The following is a 26,211-nucleotide window of genomic DNA, read 5'->3' as shown; positions in this document are numbered from 1 at the left end:
ATCGGGATTTCCGTGGGGTTCGGTCCTTCCTCCCCTCCCGCGTGGCCCCGCACATTTTAGAACCGTGTCCCTGCGCGTTTCATGGGGTCGTGCTGAGAGTGGCGTGTGGGAGCCACTCTGCAGATGCGGGTTTTCCCAAGTCTCACTGTGCGGCGGGGATCTGCCACAACGTTCTCACTGTCCCTGAGAAGGAATAAGCTAAAAATTGTAGGCCCTCCTTTCGCGACCGCGGCAGGACTCGAACCTGCAATCTTCTGATCCGAAGTCAGACGCCTTATCCATTAGGCCACGCGGCCGCCCGGTGACAGGAGTATTCTGCGCAACCTAAAGAGTATTATTACCGCCCACAGGCTAGCCTGAGACTAACCCACCCGCTTCTGGAGCGGGGGAGGCTGGACCGTGATTCCCGGAAGTTCTCCTTCTCCCCCCGCGGGCGGACCGGTCCATTGGCGGCCCCCCTATTGGTCGCGCTGGGAGTCTCCCGCCTACCTCTCGGTACCCGCGGGACCAAGCGGTGCGCAGACGGGAAGTTGCGGCTGCCAGCGGGGCTGACTGGTCGGGTCGGGGCCATACGCCACCCCGAAGCTGCGTAGGCCGCGCGGAGGGGGACACCGCGTCGTCGGCCTGGGGTCGGGGGAACCGCAGACCGGGAATCACCGGGCAGACCGAGGTTTCCGGCGGGTTCGGCGGAGGGGAGGCCAGGTCGCTAGCGGCAGCGCGGCCCCTCCCTCTCCAGTCAGGGAGCAAGGCCCGGAGCAGGGCGGCGGCTCATCCCAGGGCGCACCGCGGCGCCGCCGCCGGGTGCAGGCGGGCGGCCGGGCGCGCGGGGGCGACCGCCGACGCCCCCTGCAGGGCGCCCTCGGCCCGCTGGGCCACGGTCCGGGAGTGGGTTGGGGCCCTGGGGGACGGCGGCGCACCGAGCGGGTTCGAATCCGGGCGCTGGCACCTCTCGGCCTAGGCTCTCGAACCGCGGTGGTCGTGATAATGGCAGCCACCATTTGCCGAGGGCCTGCTGAGGGCAGAGTCGCGCCGCATATGCGCCCTGTGTCACCCAAACGACAGTCCTGTGTGACAGGTAGAATCCGTAACCCCATTAGGAAATGGGGTCCTAAGGTACTTGCCCAAGGTCACACGGCTCGTGAGAGCCAGAACCGGGGCTCAAACCCGTGGCGTCCTACTCCAGAAGCTGCGCTCTTAACCGCTGCCTTCAGCTTCCCCAAGTTCACTGATGAACCTACGTGGACCTCAGTTCCCTCAGGAGGGATATTGATGTTTCCCAAGGTTGTTTGAGGCTTCCAGAAAATGTACCTAAAGAGCCTGGCACAGTGCCTGGAAAGCAGTAAATTCTCAAGGAATGATGGCTATTAATACAAGACATAATATATAATAAATAACACGTTATATCATCTATCTCCTTTAGGATTTGTGGGTGGAAGGCAGGCATGGTCGGACCCATTTCACTGACAGGAAAACAGAGACAGGACGTGTCTCTCTCCACGTTTTTCAGCCAGTAAAAGCAGCCAAGCTGGAGCCCAAAGCCAGGTGTTCTGACTCCCATCGGGGGGCTCCCTGCACCAACCATGAGCCGCCTGCTCTGGAAGAAAGTGGCCGGCGCCACCGTCGGGCCAGGGCCGGTCCCAGCTCCGGGGCGCTGGGTCTCCAGCTCGGTCTCCGTCCCCGTCTGCAGCGACGGGCCGCAGCAGCCGCAGCAGCCGCAAGTGCCATCCTCGGAAGGCGGGCAGCTGCGGCACAACCCATTGCACATCCAGATGCTCTCGAGAGGGCTGCACGAGCAAATCTTCGGGCACGGAGGGGAGATGCCCGGCGAAGCCGCGGTGCGCCGCAGCGTCGAGCACCTGCAGAAGCACGGGCTGTGGGGGCAGCCGGCCGTGCCCTTGCCCGACGTGGAGCTGCGCCTGCCGCCCCTCTACGGGGGCAACCTGGACCAGCACTTCCGCCTCCTGGCCCAGAAGCAGAGCCTGCCCTACCTAGAGGCGGCCAACTCGCTATTGCAGGCCCAGCTGCCCCCGCAGCCCCCGAACTGGGCCTGGGCGGAGGGCTGGACCCGATACGGCCCCGAGGGGGAGGCCGTACCCGTGGCCATCCCCGAGGAGCGGGCCCTGGTGTTCGACGTGGAGGTCTGCTTGGCAGAGGGAACTTGCCCCACATTGGCGGTGGCCATATCCCCCTCGGCCTGGTAAGTAGGGTCCAGGGATGGGGGCCCAGCTTACTAGTTTGGTTCAGTGAACATTTACTAGGCTCCTGCTACATGCTGGATGCTTATCTAAGGACTGCTGATGTGGTAGTGAACTAAAGAAGCTTGACCCCTGCTTCCGTGGTGCTCACTTTCTGGTGGGAAAATACAGGCAATTAAACAAACACCCAAGCAAATGTCAGGTGGTGATAAGGGCCACGCAGAGAATCACAGTAGAGTGTTGTGCTTGAGACCTTCTGGGAGGCCACTTGAGATCACCATGATGTGGTGCCTTTATTAATAACTTCATGAGAAGTTAGTCAGAAAAAACATTGGAATGGTGTTTCTATTTGGGGACACTATTCCTTATTTCAGGCAGGAGAATTCTCCCTTTTGTGGAACTGTCTCAGGCAGTATAAGACATTTAGTATCCCCAGCCTGTTGCATAAATCCCAAACCAAATCTCCGCCTTCCCCCAGTGTTTCCAAAAATCTCCTGGAGGTGGCATTCGGTTGAACACCTCCAGCTGAGAAACATTGCTCCCTTCCCCCAGTCTCCCAACCAGGCATTTTGGTTTCAAACGGGTATATCCAGTCACTCTCTTTTCTTTTTAAATAACTTTCTAAATGCTACCCAAGTTTCTTTTTCAAACAATGATGGCAGTACTGTTTCTCCCCTTTTTTATTCTTCATTCCAGGATTAAAATACTATTTACAACCTTAATGCTTTCAGGCATGGCCAGCAAAAAGTTGGCAGTTTCTTTATTCCTACTGGAAGCAACATCTTTGTAAAGAAAGCTGCGAAATGTTAAATATGCAGTTGAAAATGATGAAAACATGGCTAAATAGATAAGGTAGGCATTAATGGCTGAAAAGAGCAAAAGTAGATGATTCCATAATGATTTAGTTCTAGTTACGATAAGAATCACAGTACTTATTATGTAACTTGATGGTCAAAGTAAAGGGGAATACCAGCCATCATTTGAAAAGATAAAGTAGGCTTTGGTGGCTGAAAGAAAATTAGGAAACCAGTGACAAGAAAGATTTGTTTTTTGATCTGTTAGTCATTTTTGTCCAATTTACCTAAAGTCCCCTTTTCTTTTCTCTTCATCTTCCTTTCCCTCCTTGTGCTTCCCATTCTGCCCTCATTCTCATTCCATTCTTGCCAGTGGTACTGGGGGCATTGCTTAGTTTGCCTGATGGCAGAAGTCATTGCTAAGGCGTAGGCTCATGCTGGGACCTTCCTCCTGGGAGTCTGACTGTGGTGGATAGAGGCAGGGGCCAGATGGTGCCCTTAAAAGCAGTCCACTTTTAACCTGGACATGCCCTTGCCACACATGGCTGTGTAACATTAGGTACCTGAACAGCCTACAATTTCCAGGGGGAGGGGGAAGGCTTGGCCAACCCTGAGCCTCCCACAGGGCAGCTTCCCAAAAGCTAGTTGGTAAGGGCTTTGGTCATCAGGCTAGAGGGACATCACTCATACTGTGAGCATTTATCTAAGATTCACAGGAAAACTGTAATATTAATGGCATGGGTTCCAGCTCATCTTAAATTTACCTGAGGTGTTTACATTTTGGCTTTCTTTTTTATAACAAATAAATTTGTTTAAGCCATCTATAATAAGATGGCTTCATGCACAGCTGCAGACCTGGGTCTTGACACCAGTATTCTTTATGTTGTAAAATCTTTGTCAGCACCATAGCCTCAAATATTTGGCATTCTTTGGCCTCTTCTGTGTTGTTTTTAAGAGCTTTGACATACTGAATAAAAAAGGGAGGAAGTGTCAGTTTGAGACCCTTGGCATATTCCCACCATTTGGAGTGTGAGTTAGATTTTGCCAGGTTTAAAACTAGGAACCTTTTTTTGCTGTTTCTACCTCTCCCCCGCAAAGAAACTAGTTTTATGTTTATTGAAACTGTTGAGGCAGATTACCCCTCTCCCTTCCATGAAGGTTGTGGGGACTTCCTTTGCAGCTGTGTTGTCCATACATATGGCCTCTTCACTCACTTTGATGCTGAGTGGGCCTTGACCCTTTGAAACAGTCTGTGGTTTGCAGCAGGCATGTGCTCAGCAGCCATTCCCTTATACTTACTCTCTTGGATCTTGAACAAACTGAAGCCTTTTCCTGAATCAGTGGCAGGCCCCCAACAGGCACCACTCATCCTCTGTCCCTCCCTCCCCCACCCTAGCGCATGTACATATATTTTCTCATTCTGACACTTTCCCTGCTCTCACTGAGGTGGTTGCTTCCACAAGGTGTGTGATTTTCTCTTTGTCCTTCAGAATCTTTCCAGCTGTCAGATGATTCATCCTGTATATGTATGCAGCATTTGTCTCTTTTTGTTTTTTTGCCACTTTCAATTAAAAAAAAAAAATCTCCGCTTTGGGTTCTATTATTATTGTCTGTTTCCTTTACTAGCACTTTGAACACTAGCTGTTTTGTGCTTATAGACACAAGGGTTTGATAATGTTCATAAACCACCTCAGAACCAAACACAGACTCAGTGAACACTAGGCCTAACACACACTTTGATAGTCCAGGCTAAAACACCTGCATGTGGCACCCAGTACTGTAGCACATTGCTCCATTTTTATCTGTGGAAGTTTTAAAGTAAAGAAGCTTTTGTAACCCGTCCCTTCCAACACTCCTCCCCTCAACTTGTAGCTCTATGAGGGTTAGGAGCACCCCTTGGTCTTGCTTGTGTCCCCAGCTGCTAGTACAGGACCTGGCATGTGGTGGTAGGTGTGCAGTGGGTGTTTTGGAGCAAAAGTTTAATGCCTCCGTGGTGAACCTGCCTGCCTCTCGCCTCCCTTAGGTATTCCTGGTGCAGCCGGCGGCTGGTGGAAGAGCGTTACTCTTGGACCAGCCAGCTATCGCCGGCTGACCTCATTCCCCTGGATGTCCCTACCAGTGCCAGCAGCCCCACCCAGAGGGATTGGCAGGAGCAGTTAGTGGTGGGACACAACGTTTCTTTTGACCGAGCCTATATCAAGGATCAGTACCTGATCCAGGTAAGGTTCCTGGGGCCAACTGCAGGTTCTGGCATGGAGTGGGCTAGGAGCCCTGATCCCAGTGGCTAGGGAAGGCATTGCTGGTAATAGGGCCTGAGTTGTCACAGAGTAATAATGGCCCTTATTGCTGTGTGGCATTTTAGAGCTTACCATGGGTCCCCTTCCCACTTCTCAGGGTTCCCGCATGCGCTTCCTAGACACCATGAGCATGCACATGGCCATCTCAGGGTTAAGCAGCTTCCAGCGCAGTCTGTGGATAGCAGCCAAGCAGGGCAAGCACAAGGCCCAGCACCCCACACAGCGAGGCCAGAAGTCCCGGAGCAAAGCCAGTGGCCCAGTGGTGAGAATACACTGCGGATGGGCAGGAGCAGGGTGCTTGGGACCCCTTCATCAGCCCACCTGTCTGGCCCAACACCAAGCTGATCTGCTGTGTCCCTTGCTGTGGTTCCCGCAGATCTCATCCTGGGACTGGCTGGACATCAGCAGTGTCAACAATCTGGCAGACGTGCACAGCCTCTATGTGGGGGGGCCTCCCTTAGAGAAGGAGCCTCGAGAACTGTTCGTCAAGGGCAGCATGAAGGACATCCGTGAGAACTTCCAGGTGTGGTGCTGGAGAGGGGCGCCAGGGAGATGGGCTGTGGCAGACCCCTAGCTGAACTTGGGGAGGTACAGCTGCCAGGCCTAACCCTGAGATCTGGCGGTGGAAGTGGGATGGCTGCCCTCCCAGCGCCTTCCTGTCACCTTATGCCAGGACCTGATGCAGTACTGTGCCCAGGACGTGCGGGCCACCCATGAGGTTTTTCAGCAGCAGCTACCACTCTTCTTGGAGAGGTGAGGGGGAATCCCTGGGGGTCTGGGGTTTCCCAGTACCCGGCCTGCTGTAACCAGATGGTGGTGTTTCTTTTTCAGGCTGGGGACCTTAGCCTTTCTAGGCAAAGAATGGAGCCCCTCTCTGTCCAGTGGGGTCCATCTCAGCCCAGGACTCTAGGCTTCTACAGAGGCCCTGGAGGGGAGGGCCAAGGGGTTGTGCTTGTGTTTCACATGCATGGTCCTAGTTTATTTAGCACCTTCTCTGTACGTAGATCCTGCTGTTTATTAGTGAGTCAGTTTTTTGATGTGGTCAGTCACGAGCATCAGCCAGATCTAGTTCAGATCTTGACTATTTTATTCTACTCATTTGACTTTGGGCAAGTTACTTGGTTTCTCTGAGCCTTAGTGTTCTCATCTGTGAAACACACATAGATATACATTACTATCCCAGTTGTGAGGTTCATATGTGATCTTTTGTACATATGGTGTTATTAACACAGTGCCTGGCACATAGTCATTACTCAGGAAGTGGGAGCTATTTTCACTTTGGTGATCTATAATTCCCACATTACCCCTGGGGATGGTAGGATTTTATTTCTATCTTATAGATGAAGGAACTGAGGCTCAGAGAGGTGAGGTGACTTAACCAGAGCTAGGTAGCAATAGAGCTGGGTTTTAAACCCCTGTGTGTGTGACTCTAGAGCTATATGCCATGTGTGTTATTGGGTTGAGGCTTGCCAGACTTCTCAGGGATTGGACAAAAGCCTTGCCTCCTGTGGACATTATGGCAGCCCCTGGTGTTTGCCCCCAAGGTGTCCCCATCCAGTGACTCTTGCCGGCATGCTGGAGATGGGTGTCTCCTACTTGCCTGTCAACCAGAACTGGGAGCGTTACCTGGCGGAGGCACAGAGCACATATGAGGAACTCCAATGGGAGATGAAGAAGTCGCTGATGGACCTGGCCAACGATGCCTGCCAGCTGCTCTCAGGAGAGAGGTAGCCAGATCTTGGGCTGGCAGGATCTAGGCAGGGGACAGGCAGGTGAGAGGCCTGGCTTTCAGCTCAGCCTTAGCCCTGCCCTTGTGGACTGGCTCTGCAGGTATAAAGAAGACCCTTGGCTCTGGGACCTGGAGTGGGACCTGCAAGAGTTTAAGCAGAAGAAGGCAAAGAAGGTGAAGAAGAAGGAGCCAGCTGCAGCCAGCACGTTACCCATTGATGGGGCTAGGGCCCCTGGGGATCCTTTGGATCAGGAAGGTGGGGAGCATGGGTGGAAGATGGGGCAGGGTGGTCCCTGGGAAGGTCTTAGGACCCACGGGCCCCTTGGAAGAGGTTGTTCCAGCTTTCTGGAGATGAGCAGACTGGGGTAGGTCTTTCTGAGAGTCCCTTCTCATGGTCCTGATTGTCACTGCACAGACCCTGGCCCCCCCAGTGAGGAGGAGGAGTTTCAACGAGATGTCATAGCCCGTACCTGCTTGCAGCAGCTGAAAGAGACCACAGAGCTTCTGCCCAAGCGGCCCCAGCACCTTCCTGGACACCCTGGGTGAGCCTTGTCGCCCCTAACATATCCAGAATCTGCTCCTGTGCCATTCTCAGGACACCTCTCGTCTGGGCTCCAGCATAGAGGTAGCATGCACATGTGCACTAACCTGCTACCTTTCATCCACTCTGTCTTCCAGTCATACTCTTATTGTTTACTGTGACCCACTGGCTTGCTGCACCCATTCAGTACAGTGCACTGAGCGCCTGCTGTGTGCTGGCCCACAGCAGCCACTAGGGGTATGGATAGGAGCACAGCTCCTCCTTTCCAGTAGCTCCTTTTCCCTAGGAGGAGCCAGGCATGCAGACTGGCCAGTGCAGCTGGTGTTTATATCTCTGGTGAGATAGAGAGTGAGGAGTGTTTAGGTAGTTCTGACTCTGCCTAGGGAAATCAGGAAGGCTTCTTTGAGGAGGTGACCCTTCATTTGAGCCTCATAGACTGGCTGAGATGAGAGAAAGAGCAGCCAGAGTGATGATGAGAGAAAAGGTGCCAACTTTGCACTTGCGTGACCATGAGAGTGAGTGCCTTGGGTGCCTTGCTAACCTCACCCTGGTCTCAGCTCTGGTGAGCAGCCTGTGAGAGACAGCTCAGAAAGACTTGGTGTGTCTCTAGAGCAGCGGGGTGGTCTGGTGGGTGAGGAGAGCAGATGTGCTTCCTCTTCTGGCCAGAGTTACTCTGGATGAAGTAGAGCTTGGGGATGGAGCCCAGTCTTGGGCTGGGTTATGCTTATGGTTGCCAGCTTCTGACTAGTCCAATGTGACTGACATAGGGTCTTTCCTTTCGAGAAATTTGGATTATTCTAGGGGATTCCTTAAGGATCCTGGTCAAAGTATCCCAGAGGAGGTGACAGTGAGAGTAAGATGGGGTCACTAGAAAGCCCTGGGGCCTTGGAGGGTGGGTGGGGCACATCATAGGGGAGAGACTTTGCCTCTCTCCCCACCATTGTGACACTGCTCTCTTCCTGGTGGGGCATAGGTGGTACCGGAAGCTCTGCCCCCGGCTAGATGACCCTGCATGGACCCCAGGCCCCAGTCTCCTCAGCCTACAGATGCGGATCACACCTAAACTCATGGCGCTGACCTGGGATGGCTTCCCTCTCCACTACTCAGAGCGTCATGGCTGGGGCTACCTTGTGCCTGGGCGGCGTGACAACCTGGCTAAGGGGATAGTAGGCACCACTGTGGAGTTGGCTGGGGTGGCCTGCCCCTACAGGTAAGGCTCAGGCTCAGGGGAGGAAGGGGCTGGAGCCTAGGGACCCCTTCCCCTTGCTGGAGAAACTAAGGTCAGCTCAGGCTAGTGGAAAGCTTGGTCCAAAAGCCTGGGTTCTAGTTCTTCTTTCCATGGCTACTCATACCCTCTGGGCCTCAGAGCCCTGGTAGGGGTGTTGAGACTATCAGAGTTGGAGAACTAAGGCCTTACTCTTGGGCCCAGAAGCATAGCTGCCTTCACAGGAGCACATAGAGGGAGAACTGTTGGAAGTGGCAGGGGAGATGAGCTTTTTTCTTTGAGTATAATTTGAGTGCTAATCATGTGCCAGGCACTGTGTTAAACCTTTGCAGTGCCTCCCTTGTTTGTTCAGTAAGCAGCCCCATGACATAGGATGGTTATCTCTATTTTATAGTTGACGGAGTTCTATGAAGTCAGTTGACTTGTTTGAGATCACAAATCCTGAGCTTTTGACAGGTGTTGGGGAGAATCCATAGCACCTGAATTGGCCCAGAATTGGAGTCTTGACTGTACAGGGCAGCCTGAGTCACTTGGAGGGCTTTCAGATGAAAGGGACTAAGATCAGCCTTGCTCCTTTGAGCCCAGGGTTGGACGAGCAGGCAGAAGCCAGCCTGGGGTGGAGCCTTGTGTCCTGACTTCCCACACTGTGCTCCCAGAGCTTCTCTGAAGGAGGTGGCAGCTCTATGGTGTAAAAGGAGCTTGGATTTGAGTCAGACCAGGTTCGAGCCCCAGCCTGCCAACCAGTGTGCTATGTCATTTTCAGTTTGTCACTCCCTGTCCAAAAACCAGGGAATGTGCTTTTCACTTCTGCCTCAGAAATGATTCTGAGGACTAAAGAGAAATTGTGGAAGGCCTCAGAGAGATGCCTGGCCCAGAGAGGGCATCCAGTAATCAGAGGCTGCTGCTGCTGTTCTCTGCCCAGAGCCATCGAGTCCCTGTACAGGAAGTACTGTCTCGAACAGGGGAAGCAGCAGCTGGAGTCCCAGGAGGCAGGCCTGGCTGAGGAGTTCCTGCTCACTGACAGCAGTGCCATGTGGCAGACGGTGAGGGCAGGCCCTGAACCTGAGCTCTGGGGAGGGGGGTCTCTACTCCTCCCAGGGAGGGGATATCCTTTTGGGTGAGTCTGGCACTGGTTGCTCACCCCAGACTGTCCTGGGCTGTCTGAGTACCCTGCAGCGAGGGGTTGGTAGATTTGGGCCCACCCAGCCCCCTACTTTACTCCCTTGGTCCCTGGGCCCATCCAGGTGGAAGAATTAGGCTGCTTAGAAGTGGAGGCCGAGGCCAAGATGGAGAACTTGCAAGTTGCAGCTCTGGTGAGCAAGGCACCTGCTCAGGGGTTATCTGGGTGGGTGGGTGCTGGGCAGCAGGGGCTTCATCTTGCCCATGTAGCTCTTTCCCACCAGAGAGTTCCCTAGGTCTGGGGGGGGGTTGGAGATTCATGTTGGAGGCCAAGGAGGAAACCTGACACCTTGTGGCCATCCTGTCATTTCCCAGCTTACCTGCTCAGTTTCAGGCCCTTTTCCCACCTTCTTTACCCCATGGCCCTTGCTGAATGCTGGTGCTAGAACAGAGCCTGATGTAGATGTGTGACCTCCACAGAATGCTGCTGGTGACCCCAAAGCCAGCCAGCCCACCTATCACCATGGCAACGGACCTTACAACGATGTGGATATCCCTGGCTGCTGGTTTTTCAAGCTGCCTCACAAGGTGTGTGTCCTGGTTCACAGCCTGTCCTGTGGTGTCCTCACTGTGCTCAAGGCCCACAGCAGGCCTCCAGAGTGACTCACACCAGGAAAGTGACCTTTTTGTGGGAATGACAGTAGGAGTGGGACAGAGTGTGATTCTTGGTAAATATCGTCATTTCTCTGAGCTTTTTTTTCTTCTGAAAATTGGGTGGCAAGGAGCATGGTGGTGGAATTAAATGATGTGGGGCATGCTGAGTGGTGCCACATCAGGTACATGATAGATTCTATTGACTGATTGCTGTCATTATGAGGGAAGTCAGGTTTGTGTCTTTGTGTATGTCATGCAATCAGGGCTTTGCCTCACTGAATGCTTGAGGTTCTGGGCTATATTGGGAGGAGCCCAGGTGCCCTCATCAGTTCCCCACCCAGGAGTCTGCCTCTTGTCTCCAGCCCCTGCTTCTTTTGCCCTCTCCAGGATGGTAACAGCTGTAATGTAGGCAGCCCCTTTGCCAAGGACTTCCTGCCCAAGATGGAGGACGGCACCTTGCAGGCAGGCCCAGGAGGTGCCAGTGGACCCCGTGCCCTGGAAATCAACAAAATGATTTCTTTCTGGAGAAATGCCCATAAACGTATCAGGTGGGCCACCATGAAAGAGCAGAAACAGGCCTGTTCCTACCCCTGGTTAGGTTTCTGCAGCCCTGGGACTTTTTCTCTTCCAACGCAGGGGTCCCTGTTTCAGCCTGGGCTGCCAGAGAGACAGCCTAGCTATGGTCTAGAGGCCTGGCTTCTTAGGGTGCTGGTGCCATGGAACTTGGGCAAGTCTCTTGCCTCTCCAGCTTCAGTTTCCCTGTTTATGTAAAAAGAGTGGTACGGTAGGACCTCGATGGCTCCTCCCAGCTCTATCAGAACTCCTTGGTGTAACTCCTGGACCCATGGGATGTGGCAGAGAACTATGGGGGACTGGTGGCCTGTAAGCTCTGTTGGGGGCTGGGAACTGGGTCCTGTAGTCTGGGAATGACAAATGAATTCATCTTGAAGCCACTTCCAAGTGGTTGTGGAAGTCTGCCCTGGGAGTGGGAAGAGGCGGTGGTGGCAGGGGCACTTCATGGATATCCCAGGAGAGGGGCAGAAGCTGCCTCGGTGGCCTAGCCAATTCTCAGTGGCATATGGCCCTGGTTAGTGTATTGTAGGACCCCAGGTCTGAGTGAAGGTAGTAAGAAGAGGGCAGTGAGGGAGCACAGCAACACTAAAGCTGGGCAGGTGAGGGCCATGGTGGGATAAGGGTAGATTCTGTTCCCCGTGGCTGTGTTGAGCCGAGCCTCAGCCTGTCTGTCCCACAGCTCCCAGATGGTGGTATGGCTACCCAGGTCGGCTCTGCCCCGTGCTGTGACCAGGTAATGGCCTGCCAAGTGGTTGTGGGTATAGGAGAACTGAGTGGGGTGGGTCTTAGGGCTAAAGCAAAGTGCTGCTGAGACTCATCTTCTCCCATCCAGGCACCCCAACTATGATGAGGAAGGCCGCTATGGGGCCATCCTACCCCAGGTGGTGACTGCCGGCACCATCACCCGTCGGGCTGTGGAGCCCACATGGCTCACTGCCAGCAATGCCCGGGTATGTGTCTTCTCCTCTTCTGGACTCCTCTTCTCTGGACTCTCTTCTCCTAGCTCTCTTGAAACTGGAATTTTAGAGGGCCTTTAGAGATGTAGCTAGGAGCATAAAAAGGAACCTGAGAACTGGGTCAGGCAAGACTCTGTTCAAATCTGGTTTCATGACTATTGTCCACTGCAGTAAATGTATTCTGTGCACCTGCTCCTGGCCAGACAATGACAGGCATAATATAGCTCTCATGGAGTTCAGATGAGGCCAGGTAAGTGAGGGGCCTGGCGTAGGGCCAGGTATAGAGTAGGGATTCTTTACCTGTCGTCCCCATTGCTGATAGGTGGCTGTCCCTGGAACTGTGGAGTTTGGAGTAGTGCTATCTGGCATTCTCTAAAGGCATCCCCTCAAAAAAAGGTCCTAGTATTTTCTCAGTTAAGTCTGGCTCCAGGAATGGGGTAGGAGGCATCTCACTTGGGTATCTAAGTGCACTCTTCCTGCAGCCTGACCGAGTAGGCAGTGAGTTGAAAGCCATGGTACAGGCCCCACCCGGCTATGTCCTTGTGGGTGCTGATGTGGACTCACAGGAGCTGTGGATTGCAGCTGTGCTTGGAGACGCCCGCTTTGCTGGCATGCATGGTGAGCAAGAGCCGAGGCTGGGGTGAGGGTGGAGTCAGCCCAACCCCTCATGGCCCAGGTGGCTTGGCAGAATGCTTCTGAGCTTCCTTTCTTACTCCTGCCTTGTCCTCCAGGCTGCACAGCCTTTGGATGGATGACACTGCAGGGCAGGAAGAGCAGGGGCACTGATCTGCACAGTAAGACAGCCACCACAGTGGGCATCAGCCGTGAGCATGCCAAAGTCTTCAACTATGGACGAATCTATGGGGCTGGGCAGCCCTTTGCTGAGCGCTTACTAATGCAGTTCAACCACCGGCTCACACGGCAGGAGGCAGCTGAGAAGGCCCAGCAGATGTACACCATCACCAAGGGCCTCCGCCGGTGAGGGTGCCTCTCCCATCCGTGTTTACACCCAGGATCTCAGGCCTGCTTTACTGCCCTTTACTGCTTCCCATCATTTCTGTCTCTTGCCCTTTACCTGAGCCCTTACCTAGCCGCTCTCCCTCTAAACCTCTGTGATCTAGCTCCAGGATGGTTTGTCCTTCAGTGGTGATATATGCTTTAGTTGGCCTTAAACCATTTTCCCTCATAGGAGTAAAGCTGTACTTTTGGTATGCCAACTGGTAGCATGTCAACAGCTCTGGTTAGCATAAGCAGTACTGTAAAGGTTGCAAATGCCTACGGGGAATGAGAGCAAGTGGAGGGGGACAGGTTTAAGGTTTTAACGAGAGAGTACTATAGGAAACTGGAGAGTGTAGAGTGTAGATTTTCATAAAGGAGAAAGCCTTGCCAGGCTTCCAGTTTTCTAGCCTAACTCGAGTTTGTTTCCCTGATAGTACTACCTACTGTGTGCTCAAGGCCTTAGCAAGTTCCTTGGAGGATCCTGAAGCGTGAGGGAGGAGAGGTATATTTATAATTTCCTTAGGTATAATACAGTGTCCACATTTCATTAGCTGACTCACCATGGAAACTCATCTCTTGAAAGACTGAAAGTTAAATGATAAACAGTGTAGTGATGACTGAATAAATGCAGGAAAGGGGAGTTGAGTAGAGCATTATCGAGAGTGGATGGGCCGTGCCTCATAGTTGGATGAGGTGGGGTTGGGTGAGGCTCACACTATGGTCAGTGTGTGTCGGTCTCCACTGCAAGAGGGCAGTGATGAAAGGAGGATGGGCCTTAGCTGTGGAAACCTTCGAAGGTGTCACAGAGGAGTTCGGACTGCAGCCAGATGGTGGGGAAGCTCCTTTAAGCAGGCGAGTGATGTGGTTCTGGAGCCTTTAGGGGACAAACCTGGTGATGTCTGCAGGTTGGACTGAAGCTGGGAGTCTGGGCAGTGGGAATTGAGAAGGGTAGGCCAGGCTTGGCTATATGTTCTCCTTTCTCCTCTTCAAAGAGTAGCTTCTTCTCACCCCCAGCCCCCAAATCTGGAGTGATAGCTCTTGTTGCCTCCTGAGGTCATTGGGCAGTTCAATGTCTAAGGCATTAGGACAGTAAGAACAGTGATGGCTCTTGTGTTGGAGTCTGTCCCTTATTGGACTGCTGTGTATGTATAGCCCAAGCTTTGGGGCCACAAAAGCTTTGGTTCCTGTCTGGGCTCGAACTCTTCCTAGCTGCATGACCCCAGCGAGTCACTTAGTCTTTGTTTCCTCCTCTGAAGTAAAACCTGTAGGGGACAGGTATGACTCCAGGGTGGCTTTGGAAATTGAGTGAGGTGGTATGTGAACACTTCTAGGCCAGGTGTGGCACAGAGAAGGCACTCCCATGGGAATGATGGTGGTAACACTACTCCCAGGTATCGACTGTCGGATGAAGGGGAGTGGTTGGTGAAGGAGTTGGATCTCCCCGTGGACATGACTGAGGATGGCTGGGTTTCCCTGCAGGATCTGCGCAAGATCCAGAGAGAAGCTTCAAGGAAGTGAGAACCTTTTGTGTGTTAAAGATGGAGGGAGGGATCCGGGCTGGCCCTGGAAGAGCTGGGATACTTTGTTTTCTTAGCTAGGAGATACTGAAAGACAAAGCCTTCCCTCTTTCTTCCTGGCCCCCTAGGTCACGCTGGAAGAAGTGGGAGGTGGTTGCTGAACGAGCGTGGATGGGGGGCACAGAGTCAGAAATGTTCAATAAGCTGGAGAGCATTGCCACGTCTGACACACCATGTACCCCAGTGTTGGGCTGCCGCATCAGTCGGGCCCTTGAGCCCTCAGCTGTCCAGGGGGAGGTATCTTGCTACCTTTGGAGCATGGGGAGAGGAGGCACAGGGAGGGCAGGGCAGATGGGGCTAGAGTGGAGTTTCCCTGGGGCTCCTGGACCATCCCCTACCCCAGAGTTAACTGGCGTTTGGCAGAGCCCCTCACCTGTGCCCACCTTCCCTCCCTAGTTTATGACTAGCCGTGTGAATTGGGTGGTACAGAGCTCTGCTGTGGACTACTTGCACCTCATGCTTGTGGCCATGAAGTGGCTATTTGAGGAATTTGCCATCGATGGGCGCTTCTGCATCAGCATCCACGATGAAGTTCGCTACCTGGTAAGGGAAGAGGACCGCTACCGCGCTGCCCTGGCCCTGCAGATCACCAATCTCCTGACCAGGTATGCGGGGCCCATGGCCTCACTGGCCTGGCCATGTGCTCCTGTGTGGGGCTTTGGGTGACATCCCCTTGGGCCAGGCTGAGCAGCTGAGTTTTCATCTTCCCAGAAATGAATGTTTCAGCTTTTATCTCTAATTTTAAAAAACCTATGGAAGTCCTAAAAAGATTGGCCTCAACTTTTAAAAATGATTTCTTGGGTTTGAAGTGTCATATACCAAGACTAGATCACTGACTGAGGTAATCATGAGGCGAGGGGAGTTGTTCCAAATTGTGCTCCCCTAGGTATACACTTTTCTGTTTTGAATTCTGTTTCAAATGAAAGAAAATTCATATATTTTTCTTTTTCCCATAAATGTTTTCTTAAGTGCCAAAGTTTGTTATTCTGCTAACAGAAAATGTTAATAGGGAAACTCAAATTTTAAAAATATATATTTTATATATCAAGTTGTATTTTCTTGTAAAATTCTTAGTTCATAGGGATGAATTAAATGATATTACCGTTCCATGTTGATCTGCCACTCAGAACCAGTTTGGGAACAATGACCTATTCTGGATTAATGGGGAAATAATGAGTGTTTATGATATTCAACATCATTGCCATTGCCCTCTTGAATCATCTCATGGGGGTTATGTTTAACAAAGCTAACAAAGTCCTCATTTGTCCCTCAAACTCTGGTCTGATAATTGAAAGTCTTTTTTCTTTAATATCAATAAAGTGTACCAAACTGGAAAAAAAGTGTGTTGAGTCTATAATTGCATTTTAGTGTCTTAGTGGCAGGTGTTAAGCTGCTAGATGGAAGACAGTGCTAGTAGCCCTTTGACATCCTTGGCTTAGCTAAATGAATGGGGATGTAGGGAGGGGTGTCCAGGGGAGGCTGTGTTCTAAGTGACAGTGTGGTCATCTCTCCTAGAAGTAACAAGGCTGTGTTCACTGTAGGGGCATGACTGTGAAAAGAGATTGGGTCTCTTTCAGGTGCATGTTTGCCTACAAACTGGGTCTGAATGACTTGCCCCAGTCAGTCGCCTTTTTCAGTGCAGTCGATATTGACCAGTGCCTCAGGAAGGAAGTGACCATGGATTGTAAAACCCCTTCCAACCCAACTGGGATGGAAAGGAGATACGGGATTCCCCAGGGTGAGCACAACACATTTGTTCCTTGTTAGGCATAGGATGAGAGGTGGTCTAGAAAGTGGTCTTGGACAACAGGAAGCTTGAAACCCCAATGAAGAAGAAATCCACTCTGACCCATGCCATAGGTCCAAAGTGAACATGACATTCAAATCACAAAGAGGGACTGGCCAGTTGGCTCTGTTGGTTAGAGTGTGGTGTTAGTAACACCAAGGTCAAGGGTTTGGATCCCTAAACCACGCAGCCACCAAAAAAAGGTGGGTGGGTAGGGGGGAGAATCACAAAGGGATGGCTGTTTCTAGAAAGGTATTCATAGCAAATGAAAGAAGATTCCAGAGCTTCAACTATTCCATTTATATCTGTCCCGCTTCAACCATAACAGGAATGTTTAAAGAGAATTTATTGTATAAAGTCAAAGTGCATTCTTAGGTAAAAAACCAAAATGAAACTGTGTTTAAATGCTGAACACGTATATCAGAAAACTTATTTTCTATTTAAAACGTATCTAAAACAAACTTATTTTATACAAAAAGAGAATGGATCCTCCAAACATGTAACATTACCATTCCTGGCAATCATTCTCAACCCTTCCACCCTTTTTTGATCATAACACTAAACTCCTTTTCTTACTTCTGAGCTCTCAGTTACAATTCCTGAAAGCATCCTAACCAATCTGCACTATCTTTCAGGTGAAGCGCTGGATATTTACCAGATAATTGAACTCACCAAAGGCTCCTTGGAAAAACGAAGCCAGCCTGGACCATAGCTCTGCCTGGAGGCTCTGTATTGCTCCCATGGAGCTTCACTGGGGCGGTGCAGGCTCCCAAACTCAGGCTTTCAGCTGTGCTTTTTGCAAAAGGGCTTGTGTAAGGCCCATTTCTCAGCAGCAGGACCTGCTAAGAAGATTCCTTCTAACTGAAGGTGCAGTTGAGTTCAATGGGTTCAGAACCAAGCCAGCATCAGGGCAGGCGGGCTATAGGACAAGGGGCACTGTTGCTTGTTGGGTAAAAAGGAAACAGAAGCCCCAAAGTTCACATTAACTCAGGCATTTCATTTCTTTTTTCCTTTTCTTCTTGGCTGGTTCTTTGTTTTGTCCCTTGTGCTCTGATGCAGTGCCCTAGAAGGGGAGAGAAGTAATGCTCTAACGTGATGAAACTGCTCTGAGGCAGTGAAAATAAAAAACAAACAAAAAAAACCCCTTTATCTCTCGTCAAAGCCTGTGTTAATCATGCTTTCCCCCCTTTCCCACTCATGGGAGGTAATTATGTTGAAGAAGGGGAGGCCTCCAAAGTAAAATAAGGCAATGCCAACTCCTTTCTTAGGACTTTAGTTACACTGAGGAGACTAATGGGACAAGATGACAGAGAACAAGCCTCAGGCATCAAAATACTACATGACCCTCCAAAACTCAAATGCCAAGTAGGTAAAGGGAGTAGTTGGGGCAGGTGCATTAGGGCCTGGAATGTGATAATCTAAAGAATGCAGGTTAAAATTTTTAAGAAGCCAGAAATCCAGGGTGTTTTACATAAAATTCCAATTTTGAAAGGATTTGCTATTTCTTTCTTGGACAAGCCTAAGATGATGAAAATTTTAGGTGCTAGAGGTAAGGAAACATTGGGCTTTGCTTCAAAGATGTGAAGGGTGTGGGTGAGGTTCTGTAACTGGTAAAGCTATAAAGGCAGAGAAACAAACCAGAGGGGAAAAGAGGATACAAAACCGATATGAATTGAAGGAAGGCTTACTCAAATCAGAGTGGCCCTACTTTGAATGAGGGCATGGTAATAAGAGGAAGTAAACTGGTTTGAGTCAGAATGCTGTAGCTGGTTGCTGTCCAATGGTTCAAAAGATAATAGGGAAAGAGGACCCATAGCAAGACATTGTTTTGTCACCACCCTGTTCCCAATAATGTCTACCAAAAATGTATACAAGTCTGGGCAACTGCATGGGATTTTTGTATGGTTCAAAGTTTACAACCCTTCTCTTGAGAATCCTTAGCTTTCATCTACCTTTCAGCCCTTTCTGTGTGTGTTGGTTGTTGCCCTTCCACTAATCTGTGGCTGCTCCCAGATAGGCTACTATCCTAACAACCAGCTAAGAAGAGTGGTTGGGGCTTGATGTGCTCCAGGAAGAAGCAGGCACCAACCTCTTCATTTTCATCCTCCCCATCCTCTCGAAGAACCGTGTCCAGGATGTTTCCTTTGATCTTAAAGTCTCGTGAGGTGCTGAGCTTCATGTGCTGCATCAAGTTCACCTGTGACAGAATTGTAAGCATGGGAGCATTTTCCTACTCACAGGTCCTACTAGGACAGCTTAAACCATTTTTAGTGTACCTCTGACAAATCCTTTAGTTCCTACTTAAAGTAAGCACACACCCACTTGACCTGTTTTTCAATCAGTTTCCTACATGTTTGGATTCAGGCCATCGAAGCAGAAATAGCAAAGAAACAGAGATGGATCGTAGTTCAATTTTTCCCCCGACTGTAGTTATGCTGCATTAGTTTGCTAGATCCCCTCAACAGGGTAAATGGAAATGGTAAAAAATAAGAAAGTATGTTTACCTTGGACCTCTTAGAAAGGTGGATGAGAAATTTTTCATACTGTTCAATGGCGAAAATGAGGTTAGGTATTGGCTTGGTTTCCCGAAGGACTTTGGCCTAAGGGCAAAGAAGATAAGGTGACTTGAATTTCAGGTTCAATGGTTTTGAAGTTTTCCCTCTAAAGCTGTCACTAGCACAACTGCACATAGCTTTGGGGGAAAACTAGGTTGTCTCTCAATCAAATGCAATTTTACTTATATATAGTAGTACTCTTAAGATTTTTGGCACTTCAATCTCAAAGGACCCAAATGTCAATAGAGATTATTGTACTGGTTCTTTCCACTTATAATTTCTAAGTATTTGTTGTTATCTAGAGACTGGCTGATGAGGGCAGGACTATTTGCAGAAATTTAGTTGCCTTTCTAACTTAATATTCTTAAAACAATGAGCCCACTGTGGCACTAGCTCTCTTTCCTTTTTCTAGTCTGCACATGAGTTTTCACTGCTGGGATTATACTAGTATATCTATTTCCCCAATGTGAACTATAATTTGTGGATCCTTCCAAATGTTTCTTATGTACATATTTGCGTTTATATATTTTTGAAACCCACAAATGAGAACATTGTTCTCATCTTTTTATCAGCACCACACTCTACCGAGTGAGCCACGGGCCGGCCTAGTTGTTCTCATCTTTTTAAACATTATCTTGGAGATAATTCTATTGCTAAATGTTTGGATTTGTATTTTTTTAAAAGTCTACACAATATTCTCCACTATAAATGTACTATAACCTACTTGGCCAGTCCTCTATTTATGGATCTCTTAGTTGTTTCTAATATTTCACTTTCATAAACAATGTTGCTATGACTATTTTGTACACAGGCCTTTAAAATTTCTATATCCTTAAAGTAGAATTGTACAGAGTGAGTGTACATATCTCCTAAAATTCAGTAGTTATTGCCAAATTTTCCCCTTGAGAGGTTGTACAAGTTGAACATTTCCTAATGTGAAAAACTGAAACTTTTTGAGCATTTACCTGATGCTCAAAGGAAATGTTCATTGGACCATTTTGGAAGTTCAACTGGTCAAATATTCATTAATGTTCCCAAATCCAAAAAAAACCCAAAATCCAAAACACTTTTAGTCCCAAGCATTTTGCATAAGGGATACTCAACTTGTAATAATTTTTGGTTTTGCCTGCAGTGTACCCACTTTCCTGCACCCTCATCAACTTTTACAGATCCTTTAGGGAGCACATTTTGCACTTACCAAGTTTTTCTAAAACTTATAATAGGTATCCTAAGCTATTTCACTATTACTGTTTCACTATTTTTATTTTCAGATCAAGATTTTCTTGTGATTTCTAAATAAAACATGTTTAGAGGAAAAATAAGATGTTCCATCTGATCATAAAATCCATGATTTGAAAAGCAACCATATATATGTATGTATGTATGTGTGTGTGTATATATGAATAAATACACATATATACACACACATTTTGGTAACAACTTTGATATAATTCACATAACATACAGTTCACCCACTCACAACATACAGTTCAGTGGGTTTTTCTTAGTACATTCACAGGGTTCTATAACCATCACCACAATCAATTTTATAACATTTTCATCACCCACAAAAGAAATCCCATATCATTTTTAGCTGTCACTCCAGTTTCCCCACTTCCCTAACCCACCCAAGCTCTAGGTAACCACTACTTTCTGTCTTTTTAGATTTGCCTGTTCTGGACATTTCATATAAATGGGATCATACAACATATAGTCTTTTTGTGACTGGTTTCTTCCACTTAACTAATGTTTTCAAGGTTCACCAGCAACCATATTTTAATCAGTATCAGCTTACCATGGTTGTGGCAACAGCAGCAGTTTTCTCCTTTTTCTTCTCTCCTGTATACTTTAGGATCTTACTCTTCTTATTCTAAAGAAATAAAAACATATTTTCTTATTCCTGAAGATTTTCCTATAAAGCTAGCAGGCTAGTGGTTAATTTTAAAATAGTGGAAGATGGGAAAAATTTTGTGATGCTTTATAATCCTTACATGTTTTTTTTTTATTTTCCTTTTTTTGAGGGGGGGAGGTTTACAATCTCTTGCTCTTGGAGCCAGCACATGGAAATTGAGGGCAGGACTAATTGTTACTGTACTAGGCCAGCCAAGGGACTGGTGAGGTACAAAATGATGGTTAAAATGGGGACTGTTAAGGTGGTAGCAGGAATAGGCATTTTGGGCAGCTGGCTAAAAGGGTTGCATAAAGGTGAGAATGCTGTTCCAGGGGTCTGCAGTTGTCCACGTAGAGGCAACCACCAGATGTATCTTATGTGCATTGTGTTCATCATGCTCAAGATGGGTTTAAAGGGTCATAGAAACACTTCTCTATTTGGAGAGAAAGAAAGGACTAATAAAGAAAAAGAATGAAGAACTACAGGATTTGGATAAGACTAAAGAGAGTCAAGACCTGAGTCAGGAAATACTAGGAAGAAAAACCACCCAAGTGTGAGATACATAAAACGTAGGAAGCTTTTACCTAAAAGGGAGTTTTGTACCTTCTAGGAAAGGAACATACCATGTTCCATAGGGACAAGTAAAAGAATGAAAAAACAGACCTGAAAATGCAAAGATATACCACTGGAACCATAAGAGACAGGAGGCTTGTTCCACATGCCATGTTCTGGAAAATAAGGAATAGTAGAGATTCCAGAGGGGCTGATATGAAGAAATCTATTTGTGGCTGTGGAAGGCAGGGTAGAGGATGGTGGAGGGTGAAGCCCTATTAAGGAAAGCAGCCATAGATAGACCTCACCTGACCAAATGAGCCATCTTTCCAGAGGTGGCTTTTTTTTTTTTTTTTTTGTATTTTTCCCCCCTTTCTTTCCAGAGGTTGTATCCAAGGCAGGTCTCTATTGAAAATCCCTAAATCAACCCTGTCTACTGTCCATTCCTACTGATTCAAACAAGATGAAAATTAGAGCCAGAAGAGCATCTTTTAAAAGGTGTACAATTCTAGGCAGGATCCTAAGGGTTTTGGAGCAATTGTTTTCTTCCCATTGAGATCTATGGTGGTAGAGCAAAAAAGAAGGGGCTATAAGAGAGTAATACCTCATTGAGAGATGTAGCAAATGCAGCCCCCATTTCTAGGTAAGGGCTAGAGTTAACAGAACCATGGGCTCTTGCCCAGGGCCACTCATTAAGTATATCTCACAAAGACAGAAAAATGTTTGCCTGCATATCAGCTGATTTGTCAGTAAGTCTTTAAATCAAATATGGATAGTAAAGGGGAAAAATCCCAGAGAATAAATGAAATTGATTTTTATATAAATTGGGAAAAAGAATAGCAGTCTAGGAGGTTCCTGGTGATTCACATTCAGATGCTTGAGAATGAGGTCAGAAATACAAAAACCCCAAAATCTCCACCATTTTACATGTCAAAAAATATCAGGTGTAGTTCTAGAGCAGGGGTTAGCAAACTATAGCTCACAGGGTAAATATGGCCCAATGTCTCTTTGAGAATAAAGTTTCATTAGAACACAACCAAGCTCATTTATTTGTATATATTCTATGGCTGCTTTTATATTACAACAGCAGTGCTGAGTGACACAGTATATGCCCTGCAAAGCCTAAAGCATTTACTATTTGGTCCTTTACAGAAAAAGTTTGCTGACCCCTGTTGCAGAATCTAACTAGGTTCAAGTCTCAGGCCTGCCTCTTACTAGCTGTCTGTTCTTGGGCATTTCAATTAACCTCTCTAATCTTTTCTCATCTCTTATCTGGGGTAACTACTGATCAAAAAGTAGTGAGGATGAATGAAGTGATGCATAAAAAGAGCTTACCACAGCAGGCACAAGGTAAGGATTCCCTAAACATTAGCTGTTCTAATAAAATGAATACATAAAGTGACCTTTGGATCATAACAAGGGTAGTAAATATGGTCTAACAGTAGTGTTTGCCAAGCTATACTTTATGGAATGCTATTCTGCCAGATAGTAATGTTTGTTATTAAAAATACAGATGTTCTTGAATAGATCTGGAAACTACTAACGAACATACTGTTAGACCTCTCGGCACCTTTATTATGCTAATGGACACCATGAATTTCTAAGATGAGGAATATTAATATTTCTCACAGAATCCCCCCCCCCTGCTTTTTTTGAGAGCTGTCTTAGTCTGTACAGGATACTTTGTGAAATGTGGTCATATAGGCATCGTTAAGACTTACTTGGAGATGGGGGGGACTCCAAACCTGGATTTAGGAATGGAGGGATATATCCTATAAATAGACAACAAATTTGAGAGAAAAGCACCCAAATGAAAATTCATAAGCATGAGGTTTGAGAAAGCATGCCTGCAAGCATTTGGATGAGATAAAAGGATAGGATCAGAAGTATAGCTTGATGAAAGTAAGTTATAGACTGGCTGGCTGGAAACAGAAAATGGAAGATCAATTCCTGGTCCAGATCACAAAACTGGTAAAAAGGCAAGGTGATAAAGAGCCTCAAATATCAACAGAACTCCTTCAGCTAAACCCAGATGACAGGCCACTTGGTCACTGATTCTCAAGGGGAGAACAGGAGGTGCCCTTAATACACATAATGAGGGAAGTTACTGATAGCAGGACGTTGCACCTGTAAATGATGCAGTGGCAAAAAACAAAGCATCACTACCAAAGTGGTCACAATTCATTGCTTTAATAACTGGTTCTGGAGTCTTGGCCAAGATTGACACTTAGTGGACCCCTTCTCTTTGATTCTTCAGAGATCATAACAGCCCTGTGATATACTTATTGGGGTGACTAACTGGCCTTAGTAGACAGTAAGTCTCCCATCACTTCATTTGTTTAAGCCAGTGGTTCTCAACCAGAAGAGATTTTGTCCCTTAAGGACTCTTACAATTTCTGGAGATATTTTTGGTTGTCACAACTGGTGGGCGGGGGGGGGGGGGGGGGAGACTGCTACTGGCACCTGGTAGGTAGAGGCCAGGAATGCTGCTAAACATCCTAAAATGCACAGAACAGAGCCCACAACAAAGCATTATCTAGCCCAACATATCAGTGGCAAGGTTAAAAAAACCCTGGTTTAAGCAAACAGTAAGGGAGACTGTAAGAATCTGATGATATTTAGGACCAGATGACACTTAAAATTTCTTCAATCCCTGAGAGAGCCCATTACTTTATTAATTTAGAGGAAGAAAAGGGTTTTGGACAAATGACAGAAAAAGCCCATATTCCCTTTACCTCCCTGAAAGTGCTGCTGCTCTCACTCACATTACTTTGCCATATGATCTCAGCCCTTCTTCATATGTTTGCTGCTACTTTACTCATTATGAAAGGATACCTAATTGCATGGACTTTCAATCACTCCTAAGTAAACTAAGTCATTGACCCAAGCATGCTTGCTCTTCCCTGCTCCAAACACAACATCAAATGCTTGCTTTCTCCAAATTAAAATGATTTTCTTTGTATGAATAAAGACTTCCTTGTTACAAAGTCCCCAAGCCTTGGCTTGGTCTCAGATGGGCACCTCTGGCTTATGGTAAGTAGGGAAGAAACTTTATACACACTCAGCTTGGGTGACCAAGAAGTCCCCTGGAAACATATGAAGTCCTTTCTTTAACATCTATTTTGGTACTGCCTCTGAATCACTTACCTGTACATAAGAAATGAAACAATAACACAGGGGGGTCAGATGAGAACCAGACAGCTTCACCTGCAGCAAAGGAGAAGGAAACCAATTTAACTGTAGCAGTAAAATGCTCCAACCATTCCTAGGAAAGGCATTCTCAACTCACCAGCTTTTCCATATTTTTTGGAATTCCTCTGGCGCTCCGACACACCTGGAGATACTAAAAACAAAAGATTTTGCAGAGAACCTATGGAGTGTGACTCATCACTATGACTGGAGAGAGAAAAGAAAAATTCATAGAGAAGCCAAGACATAAGGCTTCCTTTTCCCCCTCCTCCAATGCTCCAAAGCTTCCCAGACAGTGAAGGGTTTCTATTCCTGACTTGCTCAGCTCATTACTTTAAAATCCTGTAGGCTGATAGTTCCTCATCTAGAAAACCAATGATTTTACTGTGTTTCCTTTTAAAAATGCCTATAAAGAAAAGAGGCTAGCTCTCAGTATTTCCACTATAGCAGCTTAGTAGCCACATCATGTAGCTAAGGCTGCATGTGCTCAGAGATGGCCACATTGCTGTTTGGGTACACCATGGGATGGTCTACATCTTTCTTGGGTTGTTTATGCCTTTCTAAAGTATTTAATATGGATCATTGCTAGAATCAGTACTAAGCTACTGAGTTTCCATGACCCTCTGAATCTACTGAGGACCAAAATACTGCAAGTGCAAGGTAAGAGTTTCATAACATATACTAAGAAACATTAACTTAAACTCAATAAGAGGACAGTATGCCTTGTATTTAAAAAAAATAGTCAACTTTCCTACCTAATACCTGACCTGTACGGCACTTAACATCTACTTGTTAAAGGAATGAAAAAAGAAATAAACATCTTTTTAGTGCTCAGATTTGTTAGAAATGGTATAATTTTTTGTGCAACATGGATTCAACTTTAATTTTGTAGTTATAGTTTAGATTAAGCCTTCAGAGGCGTTTGTAAGAGGCATTTGATCTTAATCAGGTGCCACATACTAACATGCGAAGAAAATAAGGGTCTCCAAAAGCAGATTTAGAATTCTGTCATCAACTGTTTTCCCCTGGCCTGTGGAGATGCCTGCCACCTACTGATCAAACTAAAATGAACCCACGACTTGCAAAGATATAGGCAAGAGCTCTAATCAGGGGCATTCAGCAGAGGGCTGCTGCCCCAGACTCTTCCCCTGGTTATCCAGGATAGAATAGTGGAGACCTGATTGTCTCTCAGATACTCACATATCTGACAAGTGCTGTAAGGATGGTGTACATTTTGCACAGGTCCCTCAACAAGGTATCTACACAACTGCCTGATGGCAGAGCTGTCTGCACCAGCTCGTGGAAAAATGTAAGCAGAGTTCCCAGTTGAATGATGATGGCTTTCTCAGCGGGATGATTTGGTGGGGTTGCCTGAGAAGAGGCCTCTTCTGAAGGGAAATAAAATTGGCACATTCAAAACCAGTGTTATTTTCCAGTTAAGAGTAAAGGAGATTTAAAAGTCAACTAAAGGGGCCGGCCCGTGGCTCACTTGGGAGAATGTGGTGCTGATAACACCAAGGCCACGGGTTCGGATCTCATATAGGGACGGCTGGTTAGCTCACTTTAGAGAGCGTGGTGC

At 47.8% G+C, this 26,211-nt stretch overlaps 2 protein-coding genes and 1 non-coding gene across 8 annotated transcripts in view; 1 reads left to right on the top strand and 2 right to left on the bottom strand.

Annotated features, from left to right (window-relative positions):
• Nucleotides 1–223: 223 nt before the first annotated feature.
• Nucleotides 224–296, bottom strand: TRNAR-UCG (transfer RNA arginine (anticodon UCG)). The gene has a single exon. It is a non-coding gene; the product is annotated as a tRNA-Arg (tRNA).
• Nucleotides 297–1,492: 1,196 nt separating this feature from the next.
• POLG (DNA polymerase gamma, catalytic subunit) lies at nucleotides 1,493–17,606 on the top strand. 5 transcript variants are annotated; one of them, XM_063088769.1, is made up of 22 exons: nucleotides 1,493–2,197; nucleotides 5,013–5,208; nucleotides 5,384–5,548; nucleotides 5,663–5,809; nucleotides 5,960–6,039; nucleotides 6,831–7,013; nucleotides 7,117–7,271; nucleotides 7,431–7,557; nucleotides 8,530–8,766; nucleotides 9,704–9,824; nucleotides 10,026–10,094; nucleotides 10,381–10,488; nucleotides 10,942–11,102; nucleotides 11,807–11,860; nucleotides 11,960–12,077; nucleotides 12,566–12,701; nucleotides 12,815–13,061; nucleotides 14,474–14,596; nucleotides 14,728–14,896; nucleotides 15,056–15,264; nucleotides 16,237–16,397; nucleotides 17,081–17,606. In XM_063088769.1, the coding sequence occupies exons 1-22, from the start codon at nucleotides 1,581–1,583 to the stop codon at nucleotides 17,155–17,157; spliced, it is 3,660 nt and encodes a 1,219-aa protein (XP_062944839.1). In that variant the 5' UTR covers nucleotides 1,493–1,580; the 3' UTR covers nucleotides 17,158–17,606. The 5 variants fall into 5 exon arrangements, with proteins under 5 accessions (XP_062944839.1, XP_062944837.1, XP_062944838.1 ...); XM_063088767.1 differs by having other exon boundaries at nucleotides 14,414–14,596; XM_063088768.1 differs by having other exon boundaries at nucleotides 7,090–7,271.
• FANCI (FA complementation group I) overlaps nucleotides 17,343–26,211 on the bottom strand; it is an 86,357-nt gene continuing 77,488 nt past the window's right edge. For both annotated transcript variants that reach the window (XM_063088771.1, XM_063088772.1), the window contains 7 exons: nucleotides 25,833–26,020; nucleotides 24,733–24,786; nucleotides 24,591–24,650; nucleotides 20,796–20,870; nucleotides 18,950–19,045; nucleotides 18,535–18,642; nucleotides 17,343–17,508 (listed from right to left, as the gene is read on the bottom strand). In XM_063088771.1, coding sequence (XP_062944841.1) covers nucleotides 17,428–17,508; nucleotides 18,535–18,642; nucleotides 18,950–19,045; nucleotides 20,796–20,870; nucleotides 24,591–24,650; nucleotides 24,733–24,786; nucleotides 25,833–26,020 — 662 coding nt within the window. In that variant the 3' untranslated portion in view covers nucleotides 17,343–17,427. The remainder of the gene's footprint in view (nucleotides 17,509–18,534; nucleotides 18,643–18,949; nucleotides 19,046–20,795; nucleotides 20,871–24,590; nucleotides 24,651–24,732; nucleotides 24,787–25,832; nucleotides 26,021–26,211) is intronic.

The sequence above is a fragment of the Cynocephalus volans genome, chromosome 3 (genome assembly GCF_027409185.1).
Source record: "Cynocephalus volans isolate mCynVol1 chromosome 3, mCynVol1.pri, whole genome shotgun sequence".
NCBI lineage: Eukaryota > Metazoa > Chordata > Mammalia > Dermoptera > Cynocephalidae > Cynocephalus > Cynocephalus volans.
This window is presented reverse-complemented; position numbering and strand designations above follow the sequence as displayed.

Coding starts and splice junctions, on each gene's coding strand:
- POLG (XM_063088766.1), top strand. CDS start 1,581: ATGAGCCGCCTGCTCTGGAAGAAAGTGGCCGGCGCCACCGTCGGGCCA. Junction 8,767..9,703: donor GGGGTGGCCTGCCCCTACAG/GTAAGGCTCAGG, acceptor TTCTCTGCCCAG/AGCCATCGAGTCCCTGTACA. Junction 11,103..11,806: donor AATGCCCATAAACGTATCAG/GTGGGCCACCAT, acceptor TCTGTCCCACAG/CTCCCAGATGGTGGTATGGC.